This window comes from Anser brachyrhynchus, assembly GCF_964034855.1.
Source record: "Anser brachyrhynchus genome assembly, chromosome: 4".
Taxonomy (NCBI): Eukaryota; Metazoa; Chordata; class Aves; order Anseriformes; family Anatidae; genus Anser; species Anser brachyrhynchus.
The window spans coordinates 34,042,566-34,070,291 of record NC_137698.1 but is presented as its reverse complement, the minus strand read 5'-3'; the positions used below and the strand labels follow the sequence as shown (position 1 = coordinate 34,070,291).

Genomic DNA, 27,726 nt, shown 5'->3' with positions numbered 1-27,726 from the left:
AGCCGCGCTCCCCGAGCCGGCGATGAGGGCTCTCCCCCTACCTTTTAATTTTATTTTATATTTTATTTCCCTACGCGAACCATCCCCCCCACCCCCCCGCACCCGCCCGCCGCGCCCTCTCCCCTCAGCCGCCGCCCGGGGCAGGTGCAGCCGCCCCCCGCCCGCACTCACCGAGGGCGGCTGGGGCTGCCCCGACGCCCGGCTCCGGCTCCGGCTCCGCAGAGAAGCGGCTGAGGCTCCCCCGGGCAGCGGCGGCTCGCCCGGTCTGTCAGCGGAGAGCCGCCCCGCCGCCGCTGGCTCCCCGCCGGGCGCCTCGCCTCGCCTCGCAGCCGCCGCGCTCCCGCTCAGCGCCGCGGCTTCCTGCCGCCCCGCGCCGCCATGACAGCGCGCGGCCCCCGGAGCGCTGCCGGCCCACGGGGCCCTGCGCCTGCGCGGCCGGGCGCGGGCGGGGCGACACCGGAGCGGAGGGGGGGGTGCGCGGGCGGGCGGCCCGCTCGGGCGCGCGCCCAGGTGCGCCCAGGTGAGCGGCGGGAGCGCGCGCGGCGGCCGTTAGGCGGGCGGTCGGCCTGAGGGGGGAGCCCGGCGCTGAGGGGGCCGGGCTGTGAGGGCACCCTGAGGCGCTGCGAGGGCGCCCGCCGCTCCTCTCGCCCGTGAACCCCTCACGGTGAGCGGTGACAGCGGCCGAAACGCGACTTAAAATGGCTGGGGTGCGTGCTGCGAAGCGGGAGGGTCGCGTCTCGAAACGTGGGGGGTCCCAGCTCGGGATGCGGTCGCTGAACGTGCCGTGGTACGGCTGCGCTTACAAAAAGTAAAAGTGTCAGCTCCGTATCCCGCTCATAACCTCCACATAAAACAACAGGTCCCGCCTCCCGGGAGCCGCAGAGCACGGGAACCGGTGCCCCGTCAGTGCTGCCCTCTGAGGGGACAGCTCCGGGCGTAGGTGTACCGTACCTCAGCAAGCAACTTCTAGTTCGGCCTTTTACATAAAGGTATTTCTCTGATAGTTATCCGAGTACCTGCTAACAAGTTATTAAGAGGGTCTGCTCCTTCAACCTGTTCGCTCAGGTGGTCCTGAGCTGCGCACGTCCAACGAGACTGCTGGTCTGAGCGGGGCTTCGGCATCTGCCCCAGCTGTTCAGCAGGCAGCAACGGCATTTCCAGATGATTGGATTACAGACAAAGCCAGTCGTCATTCCCATCGTAATTACATTCAATTATTTGTTAAAGCGTTGGAATTACGATTTCTTAATAATTGGCCGCAACACGAAATAGAACATGATTTTATGATTCTTTAGTGACCTGAGAGTTAGCCACGTATCTTTCCCCAGTGCTGATTTTTATATTTGTGTTTTTTTCAGGAGAAAGAAGATTTGCTTCTCACGGTAATTCTGTTAGCTCATAGACTGTTCCTCTAATCTGTTTCAGGGTTTAATTCTGCTGTCTGTTCCTCTAGTCTTTGAGCATCTTTCGTATAAAACTGAACAGTTGAGTCTTAAGCGGACTTTGTGGAATAACTATCAGCTCCTTTTTGAGTTAGTCCTGGGATGGTTGCCTTAAAGCTTTTGTATGCATTTTTTGCTTGAGTAGCTTAAAAGGTCTTTTTGTTTTCTTCAGATATTCACTGTGTTGTATACAAAAATTGCCATTCTTCTACGTAAAGAATAAAGTTTTGTAGGTGAATCTGGATTCTCTTCATCCTACCTAGAAATAGGAATAAAATTAAAGCAAAATATTTATAGTAGGAAAAAAAAAAAACCTAGCACACTGAAATACAGTACACTTATTTCCTTTTTTTTTTTTTTTGTGGATTCTTCTAAGGAAAAAATAAATTCATTCAACTGTGTTAGTATTTTTATGCTTTTTATATTACCTTGTTATTTCACCTGCGTAGCAATACAAGCATGATAATACACCTGTATACACTTGTAATTAACTGTGGTTGCCAAGAAGTCGCTTTATTACTCTTATTCAAGCATTGCCATTCCCAATGCTTAGGTTGAATAAAGACCTACACAGCCCACAGTGATTACAGAAAACAGTAATACTAACCTAAGCTAGTAGTCACTGATAATGTAATACTCATCATATTGGTTTTAAGCAACAACAGTCCCCATGTAAGGTATTAGGAAAGTCTTACTTACTCTAAAATAATCTTGGAAATGCTTATTTCTAATTTTGTTTTGCTAATAAACACTGTTAGACTATGTAAATTGCCAGATACTCATCTTTTAATTAGCATTGTGTCTCTCTGTTAACTACTGCTTTCATTTGAAAAATACCAAGGGGAGATTATATATATCTTTAGCTCTTTTGATAAAAGTTTTTCTTTTTTGTGTTTGTTCATTTCTAATATGGATATGAATATTTAGGAGAAAAATCCGTGTCTTTGTGTGATTTTTAATGTGATTCTTACAAAAATAATTATAATTAGTTAATTATACTTAATAAATTCTTTTGATTTTATGTGACATACTTGGTATAATGTGTGCTTCTCAAATTCTGTTACATTGCAACATGTTTAAGCAAGTTGCAGTTTGCACACTTCCAAGTCCTAGTGTGCTATAATCCAGTACCAGTGGTACAACATTTGGCTTTCAGTTGTGCGGACTGTAAGAATGTGTGGTATTCTTCCACGTGCCCAGCCACACTTTCTGATCAAGCCCATCTGTGTAAAGGTGGTATCTGGGCAAATATGGCAGAGACGGAATAGGAAGAAAAGCAAATGTCCAGCTATTTTGGAAGTCAAAATGCTGATAAGCAAAACAATTTAATTTCTGAAGTTTTCAAAGCTACTTCTACAAATTTATTGATTTATTTTTATTAGTTTGAGGACTCAGTCCTCATTTTACTGGAGTGAATTCAAGAGCTCCAGTAACTACAATTCTTCTTAAGGTCTGTATGGAAGTACGTGTAATCTGAAAAATGTGAATAACGTCAGGAAAAAGCTGACAAGTTAACATTTTTTAAGTTCTTTTTAAAGCCATCTATTTGGACAGCTGCCTGACTGCCCCAGTAAAATGTAGCTCGACTGACTTTTAATGTACAGACATGAGTTGAGCATTTTTAAGATCATTGTAACATCTCTCTCAAATTTGTTTTCTCTGTCTACTCAACACTGACTATGCAGCTGCTGTGTTCAGATTGCAATTTATGATACTGTTTATAATCATGTTATTATCACCTCATGCTTCCCAATATAGGTGTGTTTTTTTTTCTTTTTTTCTAAATTCACCTGTTGCTGTAAGCTCTTTGAGAGAAAAATGTCCCTTTGTTATGTGTGCATACGGTGGATTACGCTGAGGCCTTGATAACCACTATGGCAACACTGTTGTGTAAATAATAATGCCCTTTGTCAGAAGAGCAATGTATATACAACTGCTGTTTGTCTATAAATTTGGTTTGGGTTTGTTTTGTTTTGCTTTTTTACTGCTGGCCACTAACAAAATCTTTATAGTTATATTTCTGTATTTCTCCTTGAAAATTTTTTGCTTTTTTGCATGACAACTCACCTCATGGTTGCTTGGATCCTTTCTTTTCTTCTACGTTACTTTGAGCTTTAGTCATACACATTGTTTAAATGGTATTTTGAACTTTCACTAGCTAAGCAACTTACAAACTGGGTGGTCACTTTTAAATAAGTGTATGTATGCACCTACATGGGATATATTCATTTACAGGCTGGATATTTCATATCTCTTCCCCCAAAAATGCAAATTTAATAGTAATTTCATGGGGAAATTTAAAAACTACTTATAACTCACTTGTCCCTGTCCCTGTTCTCATTGGCAGTATTATGGAAGTTATGCTGACTCTATCCTGGCAATGGACAGCCTGACAACAAACTGTCTGCAAAGATATACGCAGGATGTGACTTGCTAAAATGCTAAATAGACAATTGCTTCTACATCTTCCAAACAGATACGGCAAAATATACATTTCTGCTAAAATTACGCTAGTTACTAGATTGCATAGTTTCCTCTCTCCATATCCATTCTACCCACAGCAAACCCTTGATACACCTTTGTGACATAAGTTACATTCCAGCCAGAATCACATTCACTAGTACCTTTTCTAGAATGCAGTAAGCATTGATTGAAGTCCTGAACTGGGAGGGAAATAAATAACCATCAAATGTTTATTTTCTTAGTGTGACTGCCAGCACCTTTCCTTAAGAAACTCTTTAAGCAAAGTTGTAATGTGCCTTGCATGCTAGTCCTCACAAAGAAAAATAAATCTGTTGTAGCTCTGGCTGGTACCAGAGATACTTATAAATACCATGTATTTTTTGCTTTCTAATTTGATTTGATTTTTATTCATATCACAGCAACATGACAGCATCAAAGGTTTCCAAAGGCAGGATCATTTCAGAGTGGTAGGCATAACCTGCAGATAGACAGATAGATATAGAAATATATGTGAGTGTGTGTGCGTGTTATATAAAAAGTTGTCATTTGTTTCATTCTATGGAGGGAAAAGGAATAAATCTTCAAATTGGCAGAAATTTCTGTGTTTTGAATTCTGACTCTAATGAAACTCCAGAGAGGCCAATGCTGTTTTGTCTGGGAAATAAGAATTGCTCCTTATTCTTGATATTACACCACATCTGGGAAAGAATTGTATGAATATATGTCTCCCTGACCGTGTGTACACAAGAAAAAAGTACTAAGAAAATTGATCCACAATTCTCCTGGAAAATGGCTTTCTGAAGTGATGTGTGATGTTCCTAAAACATACTAAAGAAGACTGTGATTGATAAATATTAATTATTATTCTAACTGGATATGTTACCATTTAATAATATTTGAATTAGTCTGTGGCTTGATGTAGAAATGCCTTACTTTGTGTGTGTTGGTATTAAATTTCTAGTGGTTTGGTGGCAAAAAAAAAAAAAAGATACTCTGGAATTTGTTCTGTTATCATGCTTGTTCAGTTCCCTTTCTATATAATTTTATTATATGGTTACATTTATCCATATAATATATGTTAAGATGAAAATATTCCATAGCTGCTCTCCTGTTTGAAATTCCAAGTATTAACAAAGGAGCAATCTCCTTTTTTTTTCCCTTTCTTTCCCTGTCTCCCTTAGTTACATACATATATTATTAGGAAGAGATGATAATCTCTAACTTGCGTTGCAAACATCTGCAGTTTCTTCCTCAGAATCTGAAGTTTTTATAATCGTAATGCTGACACTTTCAGTCCGTATTAAGCTACAGTGAGTTTGTGCACTTATACATGTGCAGTATATTCTTGACATTTTAATCTTAGAATTCCTTGATGCCTCCTCTTCTGGCTTCCCAGTCTTTCTATGAGTTGTGTAGTTTCTGAAAGTATTGCCTTCCCTCTTATAAGTAGATACATATGTTATAATTTTTATTTGAGCATTTAAATTGGCTAAGTACACATTTTCACATGCTAATTTTACTTGCCCATTTTTAAATATCCCCTGCCTCCTACCTTTATCTTTAAGCTCTTCATCAGGCCGTCCATTACCAGGCAAAAGCAGAAATGAAATAATGTGTAAAATTTTTTGGAGAATCAATTCTATTTATCGCCTTTCCTGTTATCTGTGTAGAATGCAACATTTGTTGTTAATCTTCTTCTGTTTTCTTTTTTGTTTTAAAGTCACTTTAGAAACAAAATAAATAAAAGAAAATGAATTGGTAAAATCTAGCTTAATAGATTTCAGATGTTTTTGTCCAAACTGCATACACCAATAGCCAGCAAATCCAGTTTGCCAGTGAGGACAACAACTGTCATGTTGAATCCTGTCAGATTTTACTATATTTTTGTGCAGATAAATAAATACTGCTTGACTGGCCTTGATTGTTAAAGGCAGAGGGGTATGTGCATCAGTCAAGGCAGGTAAAGTTCAGCTGACTGCCAGTTTAGGGTTCCAAAGACAATTGTTTTGATTTGATTTTTTTCATCCAGATAAAACAATAATTCTTTAGGTGATCTGTTCTCCATTTGGGCCGGTTCAAGCTACCAGGGTAGTTGTCAAAAGCCATACACCCAGGATTTAGAGAAATAGGCTACATTAGGTAAAACTCATTGAAAGTATATCTGAGAAATATTTAAAGAATAGCTCCCAATAAAACTGGGAGTGAACACTGTCTTAATCCTTCTCCCTAGGCTTCCCAAGCATGGTTACAAATCTAATGCCTGTTCTGCCTTCCACAATCAAATCTGAAGTGTCGAGCTAAGGAAATTAAAAAATGACATAAAGTTTTCTCCAACCCTGACAACCTCAAAAGAAAATCACAAAGCATGGATTAAAAATGAACTTAAACCACAGACTGGGAATGAACTCGGTAAAATTTTATGGAAAGTACCACTAAACTCTCTAAACTTAAGAAAAATATCCTTCCCGTAAAATGTTTAAATCACCCCTTAAAGTACTATCATGTGTGCTGGTTTTGAAGCTCTCTTCAGAGCTTCTGAACCCTCTATTCAGCACTGATCAGACCACACCTGGGATACTGCATCCCACCCTGGGCTCCGCGGCTTGAGAGAGGCATGGACGTACTGGAGTGGGGCCTGCGATGTGCTGCAAGGATGATGGCGGGACTGGAGCACCTGACATACCAGGAGAGGCTGAGAGAGCTGGAACCATTCTGCCCAGAGAAGAGAAGGCTTGAAAGGGATCTTTTCAGTGTGCAGAAATACCTAATGTGGGAAATTAAACGTAGCAGCTAAGAACCGGACCCGCGGCCGGCTTTACTGCATCTGTAGCAAGAGTAACTTCTGGCAGCTAGAGTATGGTGGAATGAAATACTTTGCCTTTAAGCAAAAAGAAGAAGAAAAAATGCTTCATTTTATAACTTTTTATGACAAAATGCTTCTTGATCTTAAGCATTAAGAGCTGCTTTAAAAATCCTTGGCTAGAAGTAAAAATCCAAATAAAAAAGCTGCTTATAAATCCCGTTGACCTTAAATGAGAGGTCCTCTCTGTTTTTACAGAGAACATAATACTTCAAGAGTGCAATGTAATCCCAAAATAAAGATTAGCCTTGCCAAAAGAGGAAGTTTTCTTTTGGTTAGGTGTGAAGTTTTTTTGCAGTATGCATTAAATGTTTTGTTTTTATTTTAGTGCATTTTTATAATGTAGAATTTTACATTTTTTTTAGAGTAATTTTTTAAATGGTGAATTTTATTCACTTTTGTTTAAACTTTTATCAGTATATCTTCACTTTTCTTGATTGGCAGATTACTGCTATCTTTGTTTTTAAATAGCAGTGAATGAATGAATTCTCAATGTCTCATCTAGTAGTATTAGAAAATAATTTTCCATTTTCTCAGGAAATTATGCTGATACTGAGCTAAAGAAGCTGCTTTAGCTTATTTCTTCTTTCCTTTAGCTTGGAAAGGATCTTCAGAATGTCACTGTAATTCCTTACAATATCCAGGCTGTGTCAGGAAATACTTCATCTCCGTCAAAGGAAATGCAAACTTTTACCAGAGTATATTGTGAAGAAACTTACAGAACAACTCATTGTGTACTATCTTAATGAGTACTCCTTACTTTTCCTTTTGAGTCGTACACCCTTAGCTTGTTAGCCTTTTTTCCACCCCCTCCTCATTTGTGCTAAAAGATGTATTTGTTGTCGTGAACGTCCTCTTAAGAACCTGGTCTCTGGCAGTACTGTAGGAGATGTTTACATTGTCTTCTGCCTTGGTGGTAAACCCTACACATTATTAGTTTGAGCGAAACTAATACATGGATGTAAAACATTAGCATACAGACAGTACTACAAGTTGTGTTTCTTTGCTAAGGCCCTATGTACTGAAACTTGAGTTTCTACGGCACGTTTATCAGAACAGATAGCCGTACGCTTGAACGATGTGCCAGAGGGAGACAGACTTGAGCCTGTGCTTGCTGCCTTGCTGTGCTGGACCTGTTCTGCTGTTCCATGAACCTGGGGGGCAGCTGCTCCCAGCCCAGCAGGAGCCATACCCACCCATTTAGTTGCACCTGGCTCGCACTGCAGGGTCATCTCTCTCGTGCGTTCAAACTCTCCAGCCAAGCCCGGTCTTACTGCTTAAAAGGCAAGAGTCAAACACGGAGCCCAAATGAAACAAAAGACCTAGAAATAGCTCCATATTACAGTTTTGAGGGGGATTATGAGAGGTTTTCTGCGTAAAACTCCAATGTGATCTCAGAGGATGTTTTGAAATCCCCTACAAATCACTTCTCACAGGAGATGGATTAAGACTTGTGAGGTGAATGCAGTTACAACCCTGTGACACATCACAGAAGGGGATAAATCACAAAATTAAACTTGAAACATCATCATTATTATGGAAACAGCTCACTATTGCTATGTGGTATGATGCTTCAGTCATTTGGCTCTATTGTAGAGTTACAACAACAAAGATTAGAGATGTTCCTGTAATGAACACATAAGCTATATAATCTCCCTCTGGCTTTTAGTATTTATGTGGATAGCAACACTCTGAAGTAAAAAACAAGAGAACAGAGAAGCCTGAGGATTTCTGCTATGTCATTGTTTCTCAGAGACAGCACAACTGGCAACTACAAAAAAAAAAAAAAAGAAAAAAGAAAGGGGGTACTCTGAGAATTTGTGCTCTCTTTATTTTAATTCTTTTCAAATAACTTTAATATATTTTGGATGTTGTATTAACTTTGGCTCACGTTAAACTTTTACATTATAACTACTTTTATTTTTTTATCATCTCATTTTCTTTTCAATATAGCTCCCTCTGAAGAGATACATGTGAAGGATTCATAAGGAGGAGGCTCTGTAGGAGGGAGAAAACTTCATAGTGGCGTATGTAGGAGGATAAGCAGGAAAACAAAGAGGAGGCAGTCTTCATGTTTTGGAAAGGAGAGGGACTGTTTCAAAATAGCGAGGTAAATTAAACGGAGGACAGCAGAAAGCAAAAGGAATGCAGACTAAGAGACTGTTGCATTAGAAGCAGGGATCAATGGCAAGGAGAAGGTGTACAGGGAGACAGTTGATACAGAGCAGTAAAGAATCAAGGGCATCAGCGAGTTTTACCAATGGAATGCAAGCAGAAATAAGATTTTTAAAAAACTGTAGCATTTACCAGGCTCTCCCAAAATGCAGTCTCTTTCATTAGAATATTATAATAGCCATGTACTGAGGAAAATTCTTCAATGTATTTACTTAATGAAATCACAGTAAGCTAAAGTGATCAAGGATTGTCTGAATAGATTAGCCGTGGTATTTTGCCTATCAAGGCACTTAAACAGACCACCTTGCAAAGCAGCCAGGTTCTGGAAAACAGTTGCTTATTGTTAAGCATCAGGCAGTGTGGAAGTCACTGTCTTTCCTGAAGATATAAATCTTTCACATAATCCTTTCTATATTAGTGCCATTCATTCTATCCTCGCTACGTTTATGAAACCAGAGATCCACTGCTGATGCAGTTATCAGCATCTAAAGCCTTAAAAATTGTGTCCCTAACACAGAATGCTGTGAGCATCGAGCTAACTCTGGGGAAAACAGGAGCTCTGCAGAAAATCTGGAATCTAGCTGCAGGGATTGGCTATGGTATTAGTACATGGTTAAATTTTGTTTGAACTTAAGAAATTAATTGAGCGAGGGTAGATCTAAACAATCTCCACTTCATTATGTCCATCTTGGCTTGGTAACACTTGACCAGATGGTAACACGTTGATAAGTGATTTTACTGACGTTATTGCAATTAGCCTGTTGGAAATGCCAATGCAGTACAGAAAGCCAGTCATGGCTATTACCGAGATGAATACTGTGTGTGAAATTTGTTTTCTCTATGTTAATAAGGGGTGAACTGTGGGACAAGTTGATTGAGTTGCACAGTGACTTAAATATGTTTTAAAATTATCACTCCAAACTGTTTATTATAATATTACTAGTAAAAGGTAAAACAATATATCTGCAGCTGCCAGCCACCTAATCACAAACCTGAGAGATAAGCTGATCCATTTCTGTTAATGAGGATTAGCCACCAGTATGGAAACTATTGATTTGCATCTGTACAGATAAGTGAAATTAAATCTGTGGTATACTACCATTCAGAAAACTCACAAAAATTCTGAGCCAGACTCTGATATGCTGCAGCCACATTGTCCTGACTATGTCAACTTGTCTTCCATTAGTGTCATCTGCAGAATTCTGCAGAGGTTCAGAGAGAGAAACTGCAGAGTTTCACATACGTACTTACAGATAGTTTCACTGCACTAGCATTACAGTCCTGGTAAAATAAAAAAGACCCTGAAGATCCAGAGTGTTTTTCAAAATTTAGTTTAGTGCTTTTCATAAATCTTAAATTCACACAAATCTACAAGAGAAAACATTCCTCAGAGACTTTGTTTTTTCAAATTCATGTCTGGAGGCTAGAAACATATTCAATAGGATTGTTTTAATCAAGGGTCTGCATCAGATGAAGGAGCTGCAGAACACTGACAAATGCCAAAGGAGATAGTAGTACAATCAAAGGCTGAAAAAAAAAAAAAAAGAGTAGCGGCTTAGCAGTGCATATCCTATTTTCTTTATTTCTGCTCCATTTAGGAATGGTCATTTCTCACGTGGGGGAAGAGGAGAAATGGGAGAATGTTGCAGAAATAATCATACAGCTTTGATTATCTAACAGCTGAGTAGGCACAGGAAATCTTTAGATCAGAGCTTCACGAGCTGTCACACGTGCCAGCAGTGGCACAAGGACCATCACCGAGTGCCTTAACGCCCAAAAAAGAGCCAAGAGCTGCTGCTGCAATGGTGGCTTTCAAGAATTACTTCAGGCACTGCACTTCTCCTCAGGCCTGGCCAGGGTCCCCACGGCACTCTACTAGAGGTCTTAGTAAGCCTTTCTTCAGTTAACACTGGATATGTGATCCACTTCCAGATACCACGTATGTCTGAGAGGAGATGAACAATGTAGGCTATCCCAAATTCTACACTTAGGTAGTTCTGAGGGAAAATCATTATGCCCAAGGTGGATTTTTTTTTCCAAGTATGGCTAATGTTGCACTAGTAATACTTTTCATTATTCTTAATTAAGACTCTTGCCTTTTTTAACTTCTAATTTTTTTTAATTACTCTGTCAAATTCATCACTAATGGGTTTCCTTTATCATAAAAAAGTTAGCTTTCTTCTTCATGTTTCCATTTCTTTGTTATGTTCTTATGAGCTTGCAAATCTGTAAGCACTTTTTGCCATTTGCAACCCAATGTGGGGAGGTCAGGATGTTTATAAGGACCTGGAATTCCATAAAATTCATTTTGTATTTTAGTTTTGATTATTGCCACTTAAGCATAGTTACAACATCCATCCAGTTAAAAGTTCAGTTTCACTGGAAATTGCTTTTTTTTCAGTGAACCATTGCTAATCAAAAATGTATGAGCAATGCTTTCATAAGTAAAAAAAAAAAAAAAGTAAAATACTCTCATAAGTAAAATAAAATAAAAAATGGAGAGTGAACAACTTTCTGTTCTAACATGGCCATCTGTCATTTATAAAGACATCACCCCATTAACCTGTCTAATCAACTCCATTCTTTTTTCAAAGTTGGTTGAGTAAGTTTATGAGGAGACGTAGATGTTCTCTTGATTAAATCTGTTGTAAAACGGCCTCCCTGGTGTTCTGCTTTGTGTGCATTTACACATATAAAGGTAATTACAAGTACATATCACTACTGTAAATTCCATGCCTGTCATATTACAGTACATGACATTTTCATTTCCTCCTGGTGAAAATGAAATCTGATATTTTCTGTTCAAGCAATAATGACCAATTAGAATTTGTTATTATTAATGTTTGTCCTAAAATGCTCCAAGGCATGAGGTGGTTTCCTCCTAGGCAGCTGAATTTATAATGTGAAAAAAAGGGTTTTGACATGTTGCAACACCACCTTTGACCATTCACTCTCAAGCCTGGTTATTCCTTCAAAAAAACTGGGAGATCTCCACGGAAAACCCACAATGTAGACAAGAACATTACTCAGTTCAAGTTTAAAGCGGAGAGTTGAAATAACTGATTCTCCTCAGCAGAAATGTCTGAAACATATCTCTGATCTTTCCTCCCTGACATTTTGCTTTTATCTCAGGGATCAGAGCTTACTTCCCTCGCAAGTGAATGTAGCTCTGCAGAAGTCAGAGTCAGTTAAGCTGCATCAGTTTCTGACACGATTCGGCCAGCTATCTTCATCAGGGTATCTTCAGTGCCTTCAGATTCTACCAGGAATGGGGAAACTCTTGGAAACTCACCCTTTGAAGAAGTGCCCAGGGAACAAACAGAGATAACTGTGCTATATCGGGGAACCAGGTTAGGAAAGCTTTTCTAATATATGGTCAATGTTTATGTAAGTAGCTGAAATACTGTGTGTGTTTTAAAAGCTTTACCAGTCACTTAGATAAGTTTCAAATAAGTGATATTTGACAAAATGCCTATTTTATCTTTGCCAATTTCAGCCAGGTACATTTGTTTATTGCCTGATTCTCCTTTTCTTTAAAATAAAATATATCCTCAAATCCAGAGATGAGTAGAGTTGTGCATACGGAGAAATTTTTGTAGTGACCCTTCAAGGGTGACGCACCCTTATTTTTAGATGAGTACTGTTGGGGATTATTATAACTCAGTGAGTGGGTCAGAGCACATCTCTTGGCAGATATCAGGGCATTAGAAATCCATAGGCAGGTTAAAAGCATTCATACAAAAACAAGCACCTGTAACATCTCAAGAAGAACCAATAATTTCCTTCTGGCTCTGGCTGGCCACTTCTTTGCCAGTTCATAAGCACATGTGGCATAGTCACACATATAAAATGTCGAATGATTCATCTTCTTTTTCTTTTCTTGAAGCAAACTGACACTTGGAAAAATAAGGAAGAATATTATGCCACCTTTACAGTCTGAAAGCAAATGGATGTAGTCTCGTGTGGCAGCTAGTAGAAGCAGCAGAGAGAAGCAGCAGCAATGGCAGAGTAAAATCTCTGAACTTCAGCTTGTTCAGAGAGCTAGCAGGCAGCATCTCATGGGAGGGTGCCCTGCAGGGGCCACACGGAGCTCATCAGTCTTCAAGGCCAGCCTCCTGAAAGCACAGGCACAGCCCATCCAACTGCAGGAAAGTGGGTGGACAAAGCAGGACAGTTTGGCTGAATGGGAAACTCCTACCCGGGTTCAAATGAGAAAAAGGAAGTGTACGGAGGTCGAAGTGGGGATGAGCTGCACAGTAGATACAGAAGTGTTGTGCGTATGCAGGGATGGAGTTAGATGGTTAAGAACTGGAAGGAACACACTGCCCATAAGGGCCATGGAGTCACCATCCTGAGGTCCTTTCCAACCTAACTTACTCAGCGCCTTCACAGAATCAGTCATACAGGCCAACCTCAGGGCCCTCTCCATCTGAGATTTGACCAGAAACTCTACGTGCAATTTTTATGTACACACATGAATTGAACATAATTTACACTTATTTGTTGCTGTTGCATTTCTGTTAGTCTCTCTTTTCAAGTAGTTGTGTGAAATTTGTGTACTAGTGTGTGTGTGTTTTCTTGGAGAGGATGTCAGTTTTCAAAGCAGAACCTACCCTGTCATGAGTATTTTAAAGATGGAATCGATTAAGATTTTTCTAAAGAAATACAGATCAGAGGCTACCTTTTAGGGTTGTTTTTTTCTTGGTGGTGGTGGTGGTAGTTTTTAATGTGTATAGGAAGTTTATAAAGGTATAATGTGATATTCTGAAATTAGAGGTATTTCAATCTGTTATTAAAAGTTTTCTTGTTTTGAAAACCGGCAGTTATTAAAAAAAAAAAAAGGTTTACAAATATTTTCAGATACCCATTCACATCATAGGAAAAAAAGCCCTGTGTGTTAATGGAAAATGCATAATAAGAGAGTAGCAGGCATTTTCTACACCATTCATTGCATTCTTTGTTCAACAAGTTACACAGATGTGACTAAAAATATTTATAGTGGGGAAGTGGACTAGATGACTTCTTGATGCCACTTCCTGTACAATATTTTTGTAATTTCTTTGTCAGGATATCACATTATTACCGACCTGAGTGTGGGGTTGAGAAGTCTTTCCGCATAAGCCTGTGCCTATTGAAATACACTGAGATATCCTTAGTTAGAACATCCTATTTTGCTGAAAGAGATCAAAAAAAGAAGGACTAGATTCAGAAGTGAACGTTTACATTTGCTGGTAGTGCAGCTAGACTGATTTAGATGACAATGCCATATTTATTTAGTTATTGAATATAGTTCCATATAAGAATAAAAAACGTGCTTTTGTATAAGAGTATGGAATTTCAAGTGTACTTATCCATTTCAGAAGGATCTCTCTAAATTTAATATTGTATCTTAAAAAGATACAAAATTAAAATATGTGCTATTATTTAGCTGTATGTAATCTCACTATTTGAATATTACAATTTGGAGTCTTGCTTAAGGAAATGAAGAAAAAATGAATAAAGGACTTGAGATTCAGCTGTAGAAACCATAAGTATCCACACATTCATACAGGCTTGAATCCCAGTGCTACAAGAGTGTGAACGTTGCTGGGAACTGGATATGGTATTATTCTAGTGCTAAGTCTATTTTCTGCTTTTTGAAAAAGAATTTTCCACTAAGCTTATGACTGCCAGATTTCCTACACCGTTTTCTACCCTCAAATATTTTACAGGTTCCTCTCTCCTCAACACAAGCTGTAAAAGGGATGGTTTGGCTCTGGGACCGTGTATGCGCCATGTGTATTACTCTGACACTTCAGACAGCTGCTAGTCTGAAGATCACAATTTGGAAAGCCTAATCTGAGCAAATAACCTTGTTCTCTGCTTACTGAATTCATTTAGCTAGCCACATTGTAAAGCTACATCGCAAGCCACTTGCGATCTTTGAGATGAACTGTTACTCTTTAAATAATGCTTTATACTGAAATATTTATTCCTTGAAGGAAAATAAAAGTATTTATGTGATTTTTTTAAAATCTTTGTTACGTGATCTCTTATATTTTTAAAACATCCAGGTAGCACAACTGATGATTAGACAAGTAGACATTCAGCCATATGCCTTTTAGACAAAAACTTTTAATGTCATGTTTTCTTTTCTTAATTTGAAATGGATGATGGATAAAATGCATGAGAAAAGTCAGATTTTTCTGCCAAATACAGCATAGTGGAAACCTTCTCGTATAATGAAGTGTTAACTAAGTCATGCTTTTGCAGAGTGATTTAAAGTGTGACTCCACCACCAAGAGATTGTAAAAAAAAGCAGGGCTCCATGGTGTCTCAGTAATTTCAGCAAAGATATGCTGAGTTTGCAAGGAAAAAAGATGGCAATGTTTGGTTTGGGAATTTTTTCCCTCCTAATTTCTACTCCCCCAGACTCCTCCTTTGGGCTTTTTTACATCTCATGCATCGTTAGATGGAATAAATTATCATCAGACTAAATTGCACGATTAACGATAGCTGAGTTGGCAGTCAAGGGAGAAAGACTTTAACCTGCAGCATAGGCAAATTTGATAGGAAATAACTGATAAAGAAAATACTCACTTCACCAGTGCACTTTGAAAAAATTATCTTTCAGAGAAAAATCAGAGCTTTTAGAAAAGCATAATAATGAGATGAAAATTAAAAAAAAAAAAAAAGAAAAAAATTTGTATAAAAAAGATGCACGATAGTACAGTTTCAGGAAAAATCAATGCAGGCAGAAAATCACCAGTTTTATGGGTAAATAACAAACTCTTCTAGAAAACACCCCAAAAATCAGAAATTAGAGAAATAAATAGATAAATATTGATAATAATTTTTTTGCATATACTTGCTTAGCCAAAACAGGGAGGAAAGGAGGGAGAATAGTTTTTTTTTTTTCAATGCAAATACTTCACACATAAATGTCCTCAAACAGATAAGCCTGAATAGTCCACTGAAGTGGAATCTAAAAGAGCAGAAGATTATAAAGCACAGGAATTATTTGGCCCCACCCTGCTTCATTTCCATAAGTAAAAAATAAGAGGTAGCATACAACCATTCCTTAAAGACCCAAATTAATACATGTAGTTTTAAATTGTACTTAAAACCAAACAAAGCTAACAAATAAAATAAGTACCTGCAAGGAAACAATGTTTTGCAATTAAGCCATGAAACTAAGGCAGCCACACAAAAACACACCAGCTGTAGCAACAGAACAAGCAGGCAAAATAGACCACTTAAAATAATCTGAAGTATTAAAACAAATACTACTATGTAGAATTCCCTCTTCAGAATCACTTACTCCATTACAGAAACAACTATCAGACACCTTTTTTTGAACCAAATCACAGATCTCATGGCCTTTTAAAACTGGCACGACAGTTGTATGTACCTGTTTTAGGAACTTGCTCAGCCCCCATTCCCAGCTTTATCTCTGTACCTTTTGGTAACTGACAAAAAACAGGACTCAGCACACAAACACCCCATGCTACCAACTCTTCCCTACCATATGATGTGGGACCACCACCCTAAAGCAGCTGCAGAAGGCCATGAATGGCGATTTTCAAGGGGAGGGCAGATAAGGCCCGGCTGGTGGAGCAGAGGAAGAGCACAGCAGAAGGTCGCTGCTGCAGCGAGTACAACAACAGGGCGAGAGGGGCTCGAAATGCAGCATGCTGCTGCTGTTAATAATGCAGGAGGTGAGCTGTGCTAACGATAGCTTTTTCTCAGTAATTTATGTGTTATGCCACAGTGTTTTGCTACAGTGGGATTCAAAATATTTAAAGTATTTTTAATTAATGAGGGCCTGCAAAGGAAGAAAGCTGTATTCATGCAAGGGAATTGGGAAAACACAGAGGTTCTGGTGTGACCACCACGATTCCAAGGAGCTAAGGAAAATATTGTCAAATGAGGCATAAGGCTGTTTACAACCCGACCTAGGCACTGGTATAAATACTTATAGCTAGCTAAATAAATGTAATTGAAGCAAAAACATAGGCAGAACATAAAATAAGCTATAGCAGCACTATAAAAATATATATATTCACTAAGAGTAAACACTGATGGCAAAGCGTTCAGTACCTGATATATTCTGCCTAAATTACACCTGAACTGATAACTAGTGCTATTACAGCTAACCAGATGAAATTTAGGCTTGATTAATCTATTCATGAATAACTGCTTGTTGTAGACAAAATTAAAAGAGCTACACAGAGCAAACCCAAATATTTTTCCTACACTGGAGGATTTTATGTATATTAATCTAAGTGAATTTGCCACAGAAGCAAGACCTCAGGCTCTACTGTACTCTGCAGAGATGCGGAGTTGTTTCTGCCTTTTTTTTTATTATTTTATTTTTATTATTGTTATACCGGTTATTTCTGGCATAGCAAGAAATATGCTTATCTTGTCAATGAAACTCGCCAACCTGGAAGTGCCAGAACACTTGTATGAGTTATCTGAGAACGGGAGAGGGGAATTTAAAACAAGCAGCTTGTGCTTTGTGCTGCTAGTAAGGCAGACACAAAGGGAAATCTGGAAACAGTGTGTATTGTGTATGCTTCATACCAACTAAAATAAAAGGGAAGATTGCCTTTTTACATCTAGTCAGAATAATCTTCCTGGTTTCGATACTAAGTAAAATGCCGATAATTGCTTCCTCAATCATGAGTACATAAATAAGTTATGTAAGAATACTTTGCTATGCAGTATATTCATAAATATTGGATCTTAGAAAAAAAATCTCAGTTACAGAAAGCAACAAAATCTTGCTAGGTCTCTGGAGTTTTCCCTTTATTAAACTAAAACAGGCATCTTGCTTGGATTCTTAAAAAGAACTTCTGTTCCGAAGTTGAACATGTTTAAGTAAGTTGGCTGCAGAGGTCAGAAAGAAGGGCCCAACACAACACTTAAATTTTTAGAGTAGCTCTTTGGGTTTTAACCTGGTGGGTTAAGAAGTATATGTTTTTTTAAAAAAGCATGGTTTCTGTTGATTACTTAATAACCACATGTATGGTCTGTACATACATACATATATTAAAAAAAAAAAAAACAAAACAGGATTCCATAGAAGAGTGGCTTTGCTGGTTTTTTTTTGTGGTGCTGGTGTTTTTTTCTTTAAAAGAGGCACTGTAAGATGAAACTCCTTAGGAATATATTTCTAAAGAAATCTTTGCATCTACCAAGAAGAAAGTGTTATTAAAAGGATGATCACTTGAGCAGGATTAATAGAATTCCATTTTGTTCGGACTGGACACCTGAAAGGACAATATTGAGCAAGACTTGCATGTCCCTTTTTTAAGAAAGTCATATCCTGAAGCGTTGACTGAGCTGTATGCTATTAGCTCTCTGAGACTTTAAAGGTGCCCTTTATTTCATCTGCATCGCGTGACAGGGATAGCAACTTCTTTCTTCTAGCCTGTGGAAAGATGCTTGGGACTGATTTAATTTAGGAAAGCTGAGAACAGGCAAGTTTCTGATGATTAAATACCTCTAAAACTAGAAGGAAAGGGTACAACAGAATCCCTTCATGTTGAGGAATGTGATTGCAAAGGCCAGTAATAAGGGATAGTAGAGATGAAATCCCAAACCTGTTAAGCAGTTTCAAGGGAAATGGAGAAAGCTGGAGCAGAAAACAGGAAATGTTGATTCCTCTAGGTTTCCAAAGATTTATAGGGAGCAATGTAAAACGTCCCAGCTTCTGAATTATGAAAGTGCATCTATTCCTAGGTGGGGGTTGCAGTCCCTTACGTTAGGAGGCAAATACTCCCTTTGCCCACAAAGCCCTCCTGTTACAAGTAGACCTCTGTCATTAAAGCGAGAGCTTCTCTTCACATTACAAGCTGGCAGCAGCTAGTTTCCTAAAGAAAGTAACTTTCTCGTGGTGCTACCAATAAAATAATTTACAGTAAAAGACTGCAAACAATCTTGAATCTCACTTGCCTAGTGTTTTCTTACACGTAATCTATACTGCTGTTTGTAATTTAGTCAAAGTAAGTTGTGTTTTCCTTTGTTGTTGTTTGTTTAACCTGTAGAGTTATCAAACTGTTTCAGCAGAAAGGATGCCATTTTCTTCAGCTTATTTTTGCCTTTTTTCCCTTTCTTCCACTTCTATGTCTGAGCTCTTCATTGCAGCCTGACCAGAGAATAGAAATGTTACTTGATATTTCCTAGAAATGATATTTGGAGAAATAATGTTCTTGCTCTGCTTTAAAAAAGGGAAAGAAAAAAAAAAGGAAAAAAACTCCTTTGGAGCATTGCTTAACTGCAAATATACATAGGGAATTGTGGGATGCTTTGTTGTATTTTTGTAGCCAGCTATAGCTGTAAAAAAAATTGAAGGGAAAATGCTACATAAAGCAGACAGAACTCTGCAAAACAATGTGTGGGGTTATTCACAAAAAAAAAAAAAGAGAAAAAACCCTTAAATTCCCTAAGGACAAAGGATTTCACAAGGGGAAATCTTGTAGAGCTTGACTGATTTGTTGTTGTTGGGTGGTGTGGTTTTTTTGTGTTGTTTTTTTTCTCCTGTTACCTAGAGCAACACAATAGCAACAGAGTAAAGAGTGGCCCTCTGCGTTGACTATTTCAGTTGTGAGGGATGCTTAAAGGGAAAAAAGAAGTCTCTTAATGACAAGGCTTGATTTAATGAACTGTTCTCTGATATCTATATTTAGAAAGCTTTGCCCTTTTTAAGAACTAGAGCAAGCCAGCCCCATTGAATTGAATTATCACAGCCAACAGGGACGTGACTGTAAAAGAAATGAGAACCAGCCGATCCTTCATCTCAACTACAGAATTGTAAGTGAAGTTACACTGCTTGGTGCAAGTTAAGAAGGAAAGAGAGAAAGGGAAATTCCCTTTTCATTGTGGAAAAAAAGGTAGGAAAGAAGGGTGAAAATGCTTCTTGATGACATAGTTTGGAGTTGATAGATAATCTGCTCCATTTTGGTGATCTGCCTAAAATTGTGTTGAGGCATAAAATCAAGACCCAAAAGAAGCTTCCTGTTTGACACAGTTTAGAGTCACAGAAGGAGTTCGGACGCAAGGGGCTTTGGAGGCCATCTAGCCTGATCCCTGCTCAAAACAGGGCTAGCTTCCAAGTTGGATCAAGGTTAAATGGACACTTCCTCATAAAGAAAATGTGTAAAGAGAGAAGAAAAAAACTGTAAACATCTTAGCTGCTCTGACTGCTAGAGGCTTTTGAAGTATTTGCTTACCTTTTCAATTGTCTATGTGAAATACTGGGCGAAAGCATCAGGCTGAAGTGCCAGGGCAATTGACCTGATCCAGTGTGACTTTCTTTCTAGTGGGCTTCCTACTGTGTTTGTTAGGCTTCGCTGATTTTGTTTTTTGTTGTAGTTGTTTCTGCCTCACGGATCACCTCTCCTTTACAGCTGATTCCAAACTCACTTAGGAGGGAAGTACCAAGGCAATAAAATTGCTGATCTTTGTGTGTATGGGAGTCTTCCAGTGGAGAAAGCCTTCAGCTGCTGGGCAGGGAAAAAAAAAAAAAAGGGCAATTACTGACAGGTGAACAGATTATATGTGGTATCTTCTTTTCTAGGAAACCTCAAAAGCTGTCCTCTGGAGATGCATAATTTCCTGAACTAGAAGAGGTGTTTTATTTGTGCAGGTGAGATTCTGCAGTTAACTCAATCTGCAGCAGGGAATCCTAATTAACAATGTGCCAACAACGCAGGAAAATTGGAAAGTCTCTTGCAGTCCTACATCTTGGAGAAGGAGGCTTCACCTTCTCATGTTGGGCGTCCTTTTCCCTGACATTCAGGAGAAAAACCTGAACTGTTTTGTTGTTTTTTTCATTTTTCTCTTTTTTTTTTCCTTGAAGCCTGATTACCTAAGAGGTAGTAAGCAGGAGGTCTGCTTTTGTCTGATTAAGCTCTCTGTCTGATAGCGTGAGCTGCTGATGGAATCCAGTTGCTGTAGGCATGCAGATGAAATTCCAGGCTAGCATGAAAGAAATTGATGAAGTAATCAGAACTGTGCCTGCTGCTCTGGTTTCATTTGTAAAATATAACAGATGGCTTTTGTGTGGCTGACAACTACCCCTTCGCAAGCGCAAGATTTTTATTACCCTGGACATGTTGTCACTCACGACTCCTAACAGATTCAGAAGCCCCAGCCTCAGAGCAGAGCTGCCGGCGAGCAGCTGTAGCACTGCAGAGGGACGGAGCTGGGATCCTCCACCATAAGCAAGGCAGAGCTCGTGCCTCTGTCTGGGGACAGCAGTTGCCTGACGGCTGGGTGGTTCAATCTGTAATCTGCTGAGCACCTGTGCCCCACATGCAGGCACCTGGTGTGGGACCGAGCCCACGCTGCAGCTGGTGCTACCACATACTCTGGCACCCCGATGGAAGGCGGGCTTTCCATCACGTAACAGGGCGTACTTCTCTTGTGTCCTCAGCATGTGGCTCCAGTTGATGAGTGAAAGAATGTGAAAGCAGGAAGAGGGAAGTCAAGTAATTAGGGAGCTGCGCTCACAGTGCTTTAAGCTGGTCCTCAGACATCTCTCCTGTAATGCAAACTACTAAGAAACCAGCCAGAAGATCTCATAGTATTAATTATTGTGCTTGCAAAATGATTTCCAGAGGCTGGGGTGTTAGGATCACATGATGTGTATGCTTCATTATCTTCTAGGTTGGATTTCTTACAAGCTTTGCTAGACTTACGAAGAATAAATGTCTCTGAACGAACTATGTAGAATACATATGGCAGTATTTGCCCTTCTCTGTGAGAGGCATGACACAATACCCTGGAATGTATGAGCTGCAATTTAAGTTGATTATTCATGATGAAGCTGGAGGGGGCCAGCGTGATTATCCAACGTGACCTCCTGCGTAACTCAAACCACCAGACTTCTCTGAATGAACTCCCACTTGAGCCAACGCATGCCAACGGGGAAAGTACCTCGAGCAATTTACAAGTCCTGTGGGGCAGGAGGGGAGGGGGAGCTAACAGCCTCTAAATGGTTCCAAAGTCTAATCGCGCTGGCTGTTTGAAAATGTATGCCTTACTTATAATCAGCCCTCGTCAACGCTTGGTTTATGGTTTCAGGACTTCATGCAGACACAGATAAGACAGCCTTTTATAATTGCGTGTTCCTTCCTCCTTACAGACACGGTTTTATTTTCTCTTTGTAAGGCCGGGGAGGTTGTGCTCACAGGGGTTTTTTTGATGAGGTCGTTCTTCTGCCTGTAGAACTTCTCAGGGGCTTTTTCACCCTCGTTTACCGACACCCCCCCCGCCACACGCAGTGACCCCCAGCAGCAGCCCCAGCGGGGTGCACACGGGTACCTCAGCACCGCGCCAGCACCCGCACTGACCCCAGTCCGGCTCTGGGCCGACATGGTGGGGGCCGTGGCGGCAGCGGGTGGGCATCAGCGCTTCTTGTGCGCCGGGTCAGCGCTGGTACGTGGCTGCTTGTTGTGCGTTTATTTATTTATGTGCTTGTGTGTTTATTTGCCCGTGGGGCTGCGTAGAGGAAGGCCGCTGGGAGCACCGCCGTGACAGACGAGGCGCGGCCCGCCCCTGCGCTAGGAGCACGACCGCCATCTTCCCGCCCCGCCGGCCGGGGCTCCGTTCTCGCGAGGGCGCGGCCGGCGCGGCTCTCGCGCGAGCTTGGCTCTCGTAAAGTCTCGCGCGAGCGGCGAGCGGCCTTTCCGCGGGCGGGCCGGCAGGATGGCGGTGGGCAAGAACAAGCGGCTCACCAAGGGCGGCAAGAAGGGCGCCAAGAAGAAAGTGTAAGGCCGCGGGGGGCGCGGCGCGGCGGCGGGGGCGCGGCCGAGACGGGGTGCGGGGCGGATGGCGGCGGATGGCGGCGGATGGCGGCGGGCGGCCGCTGTCACGGCGGGCCCGGGCCTGGGCCTCACCTGTGCGCGGGGGGGGGGAAGGGGGCGGTGGTGCCGCGTGCTCGGCTGGCCCCGTGTCCGGGCCTCCCCGGCTGGGGGCTGGGGCTGGGGCTGGGGCTGCCTGAGCGGCCCCTCGGGTGTCTGTGGGGTTTGCGCCTCCTCTTCACGAGGCGTGAGGGGAGGGGGGGTTCTTGTTTCGGCCGGGTTTAATCGGGGAGAAATAGTGACGGCTTCTTCCGCTTTGTTTAAATGAAGGGTGGATCCTTTCTCCAAAAAGGACTGGTACGATGTCAAGGCGCCAGCGATGTTTAATATCAGAAACATCGGGAAGACGCTTGTCACCAGGACTCAAGGAACTAGTGAGTACGGGGGCTTTGCGCAGCACAAGCACATGCATTATGTGATCCATGTGGTAGATGCAAACGAGACTTCATCAAAGAACTGCTGACAAGCAATTTTTGCTTGTAACAATTATGAACTTGGAATTAAAAAAAAAGGGGGGGGGGTGAGGGAGTTATCTCCAAGTTACAGCCCTTGTTTCTGTAAGAGTACCAAACTGTGGATATGCTACAGAAAGACAAGGCTAAAGTTTTTGATGGGCTGCTGCTGTGACCGGATGAATTTGAGGAAGGTTAAGAGTGAATCTTTCTGAATGTCGGGTGGGGAGATGTGGAGACAGTGTTGCGCAGGACCTTGTTTGTAACAGGGTCATAGAGACCATCACCTTAGGAGGGGCTGAAATTCAAAGCCTTTAGGTAAGAGATCTTTGTTGAGAGCTAGAGTTACAAACTTAATAGCAGCACGTGTAGAATGGGTGAAGTTTCATTTGTTTTGTTATTTCTAATCTGATCTACACACCTGAGGAATAGGGAGCCTCTGTTAGGAATGCAGAGAGCTTTGGATAGAAATAACAGTATTTTTGGAAGGTTAGCTGTGTAGAGCAGCTAAAGAGTTACTGTATGCTCTCCTGCTTGCACTGTGAGTTATGAAGGTAATCGTTACGTTAAGCTGCGTAACGTGAAACTAGTAAAATAAGGGTTACTGTAAACCAAGGATGAGCCTGCTGATGTTAAAATAGTTAATTAGTAGAGGCAGAGGTGTGAAACAACCTGACTGTGCTCAATACCTGTTACTGATTTATCGTAAGTACACGTGGCTTTTTGTTTCATTATTGTATTTTAAAATACTTTGTAGCCCCTCCCACTTGAAAAAAAAGTACACACATACTGGAATTTACAGTATAGCAGTGTTTGTGTTCATCGTCAGGTGTAACTTACCTAAAAATTCCTCAGTTTAACAACTGACGGTACTTGGTTGAGTTAATTTGCTCTTATTCAAGATGCATTTAAACTTCAAAGCTATGAAGCTAGCAGCATCACCTACTGTTAGAAAAGACCAGATGGAAGTTCAGCGTCTGATTTGAACGATATTTCTCTAACATTAATAAAAGGTGTTTTGTTTTGTTACCTAATACAGAAATTGCCTCTGATGGACTGAAGGGTCGTGTGTTTGAAGTGAGTCTGGCTGATCTGCAGAACGACGAGGTCGCCTTCCGTAAATTTAAACTGATAACTGAGGACGTGCAGGGCAAAAATTGTCTGACCAACTTCCATGGAATGGACCTCACCCGGGATAAAATGTGTTCCATGGTCAAAAAATGGCAGGTGCGTGAAGAACAAGCTCTGCGTGGTTGCTGTCCTCTTTAGGAAGAGGAGGTAGCTACCGGTGGGTTTTAAAGCTGTCTTTGAAATGGTACCAGCAGGTGTAAATGGACCTGGTGGAGATGGTGCTTGACTTTTTTTTTCCTCCTCTCCAGACAATGATCGAAGCCCACGTTGACGTCAAAACTACCGATGGTTACCTGCTGCGCCTCTTCTGCGTGGGTTTTACGAAGAAGCGCAATAACCAAATCCGCAAGACCTCTTACGCCCAGCACCAGCAGGTCCGGCAGATTCGCAAGAAGATGATGGAAATCATGACCCGAGAGGTCCAAACCAACGACCTGAAAGAAGTTGTCAACAAGCTGTAAGCTCTGATGGTTTTTGTCCCTTGCCTACAGTACAGGTAGTTGTTTGGTAGTTACTGAGCGCTGAGGGCTGGTGCTTCCCTGGCTGACTGGCCGGGATCGGGTGAGGTGTGTCTCTGGCACTGGAACCCTGAGCTGCCGTTTGCTTTGAACGCTGTCTCTGCATCGTTTCTGTCAGCCATCATGTTTGCGTAAATGTAAAATCAGGCCCTCCAGAGATTTTTGAATCATGTTTCTACAGACTGAAATGGTAATTCTGATCACCTGAGGTTGTGAACGCTCTGGTTTCTTCCAGTGACATTTTCCAAAATAGTTTGCTGCCTGAAGTTAGGTTGCAGGCTTGGTCTCTACATGGCCGTGCTTGCTCTGTATCTCTGCTGACATGGCAAGGAAGATAACACCTTGTAATCTAAGCATGCTTACCCAAATTGCCTGAGAGTGAAGGTAGTATGGATGCAAACTCCTGTCGAATGTTATGTATTCTTAGAAATACTTATTGTGCATGTTGCTGATGAGGAAGCAGGCACAGTTTTAATACCGTATCGCTGCTCTGCTCTCTTGACTTGTCAGGATCCCAGACAGCATTGGCAAAGACATAGAGAAGGCGTGCCAGTCCATCTACCCTCTTCACGATGTCTATGTCCGCAAAGTCAAGATGCTGAAGAAGCCCAAGTTCGAATGTAAGTCAATTACTGCTCGCATCCTGAGCTTTAAGAGGGGGAGGTGGAAGAACACGTGAATATGCATTTGCTTTGGGAAAAAGATACTAAAGCAGCATAAAAGATTATGTAGGTGCAGTAGTGAAGGCTTGGCCTTCTAGTCAGACGTCTAGCTTTCAGGCCTGGAAGCCAAGCAGTGGTTATTCAGTTCGGAGCTTTTTGGAGTTGTCGCCTGAAACTGGTTGCTTAAAGGCTTTGCCTTGGGAATGAATGATGACAAACTGTTTCGGTCCCAGATGACACGGAATGATTTTAATTTTCCCATTTTCTGACATTCCCATGAAGTGTAGTAGGTTCTTAGAACTGTAAGAACATACATAACTGTACCTTACTCCATTGCTGGCTTCTATTTTATGTCTGACTGTCAGTTAATTCAGCATCATCTCTTTGCATGCACTTTCTGGAACGGAGTTGATCCTATGTTAAGTGTTCTGGTGGTTTAATTTGTGTGCAGTGAGCAGTTAGGTAACTTCAGACTGCTTTAAACACGGGCGTATCTCACTGTTGACAATCCCTCTTCCTTGTAGTGGGCAAGCTGATGGAACTGCATGGTGAAGGCGGTGGTGCTGGAAAGCCTTCTGGGGATGAGGCAGGTGCTAAAGTAGAACGAGCCGATGGATATGAGCCGCCTGTGCAAGAGTCCGTCTAAAACTACAAATTGACCAAAAATAAAAGTTTTATTATACGGAATAAGTGTTTGGTTGCCTGTATTGCTGCTAGACAATATTGGTACTGGACACGGATTGTTTTGTTTAATGAGGTAAACGTCTATTGCCTTGGTTTAAAAAGGAAGAAGTGATTGTTTTGGAGATCTGTTTTTCAAGACTGGTGTTGCAAGATAGGTGGAAGAAGGCAGTTTGTCCTTTTTGAAAGGTGCTATTTGAAAATGCAATGCCAACGTTTCTGCCAATTGTTTTTTTCCCAATAATTTTGGTTCTCACAGAAGAAATTCTTGTGGATGTGTCTAGAAGTCGTAACTTCTGTTTCATAGTATCGTATTATAAAGGGAGTCCTCTGGGTTTACTAGTAGACTTGAGAATTATGTATCTGTTTAAACTTCTGGTGATAATTTATGTGATATGATCTCTTATGGGGTAGATTACTTCTCTGATACTGAAAGTGTTAATCTTTAAGTTGACATTTTGATTATGGAAGAAGTGTTAGAGCTGTGAGCAGTGTAGACATGAAAAATATGCTTGAGAGTAGGGTTGCGTGTAGCTTACCTTCAGTCAGAACTGAGAGGTTACTAATCCCATTTGAGAAACCTGTGGAACTTGGGGACGGGGGGTATTTCTACTGTAAAAAGGCAATGGTCTGTTTCTTAAATTAAAGCACTTAAATTACTCAGCAGGCCATTTAAGAGTACTTGCACTGAATTTTGTATTTTTGAAATGCAGGTGAGTGCTCGAGTTTGATACTCTCACAAGTCTGAATACAAGTTTTTGATAGGAAGAATTAGGCCTTGTATTTCCTGTCTTCTGTTTAAAAGTACGTGAATGTGGCACTGAGGATGTTTTGTTCTGGGGTACGTGGCTTTAAACAAGACACGATTTTTTTTTTTTTTAATAATGGTAGAACACCTTAGGTTGCAATTAGAAAGCTTTCAGTAAACAGGCTTGCTGGTTAACAATCTTACGGCTTTCAAGGACTGGTGTGATTCAGTGTCTTGATCATGTGGGGTTTCCTGCTTAGGTCTAAGATGCGCTTGTCAGGGACTAAGCGCTCTAAATGCTGTTGCAGGAAGGCTCCCAGCCCAGAATTGGGTAGGCAGTAAACACAGACAGGCTCTGAGGGGATTTTTGTTTTCCTTACTATGGAGCTTGTGTAGACTGCTGCAGAGGTGCCCAGTTAAAGCCAGTGAGTAAGTACAAGAAAACGCTTTTTAGCTTTATCCTGAAGATTATAAAAGAAAGTTAAAATAGTTTCCTTGGACTCAAAGGTAGGTGCTGGAGAAACTTGGAATATGATGCGATTCTTCAAAGCTTAATGGGCGTACAGATCTCATGTTGAAATGGATGCAGTAGGGTGTTCACTTCTGCCTCCCGTTTCTGTTCCTACTCCTGTGAGTTCCCAGCTGTCCACCATGCCAAGTAACCGGCATTGCCACCTGTAATTATTACGTGGGGAGCTCAGCTCTGAGGAATTTTACTAACAGTAATAATTTAAATAAAGGAGT

At 40.9% G+C, this 27,726-nt stretch overlaps 4 protein-coding genes across 9 annotated transcripts in view; 2 read left to right on the top strand and 2 right to left on the bottom strand.

The window, feature by feature from the left end:
* The window catches only part of LRBA (LPS responsive beige-like anchor protein), a 400,077-nt gene extending 399,659 nt beyond the window's left edge, over nucleotides 1-418 (bottom strand). For all 3 annotated transcript variants that reach the window (XM_080589383.1, XM_080589381.1, XM_080589382.1), the window contains exon 1: nucleotides 172-418. The gene's annotated coding sequence lies outside the window, so the exon portion shown is untranslated. The remainder of the gene's footprint in view (nucleotides 1-171) is intronic.
* Nucleotides 23-22,682, top strand: LOC308194708 (uncharacterized protein; the record flags this gene model as incomplete). The annotated part of the gene is made up of 7 exons (XM_080590908.1): nucleotides 23-28; nucleotides 129-520; nucleotides 1,359-1,382; nucleotides 12,073-12,290; nucleotides 14,652-16,637; nucleotides 20,504-20,572; nucleotides 20,852-22,682. The coding sequence occupies 4 exons, from the start codon at nucleotides 23-25 to the stop codon at nucleotides 12,266-12,268; spliced, it is 618 nt and encodes a 205-aa protein (XP_080447034.1). The 3' UTR covers nucleotides 12,269-12,290; nucleotides 14,652-16,637; nucleotides 20,504-20,572; nucleotides 20,852-22,682.
* RPS3A (ribosomal protein S3A) lies at nucleotides 22,564-26,240 on the top strand. 2 transcript variants are annotated; one of them, XR_013950214.1, is made up of 6 exons: nucleotides 22,564-22,697; nucleotides 23,061-23,164; nucleotides 24,256-24,469; nucleotides 24,622-24,830; nucleotides 25,402-25,511; nucleotides 26,078-26,240. XR_013950214.1 is itself a non-coding variant. In XM_080589428.1 (6 exons), exons 1-6 carry the CDS (start codon nucleotides 22,636-22,638, stop codon nucleotides 26,197-26,199), a joined length of 795 nt encoding a protein of 264 aa, XP_080445554.1. In that variant the 5' UTR covers nucleotides 22,564-22,635; the 3' UTR covers nucleotides 26,200-26,240. The 2 variants fall into 2 exon arrangements, 1 of the variants encoding a protein (XP_080445554.1); XM_080589428.1 differs by having other exon boundaries at nucleotides 24,282-24,469.
* Nucleotides 26,080-27,726, bottom strand: part of SH3D19 (SH3 domain containing 19) — an 83,484-nt gene continuing 81,837 nt past the window's right edge. For all 3 annotated transcript variants that reach the window (XM_080589386.1, XM_080589384.1, XM_080589387.1), the window contains one exon: nucleotides 26,080-27,657. In XM_080589386.1, the coding sequence (XP_080445512.1) occupies nucleotides 27,580-27,657 (78 nt within the window). In that variant the 3' untranslated portion in view covers nucleotides 26,080-27,579. The remainder of the gene's footprint in view (nucleotides 27,658-27,726) is intronic.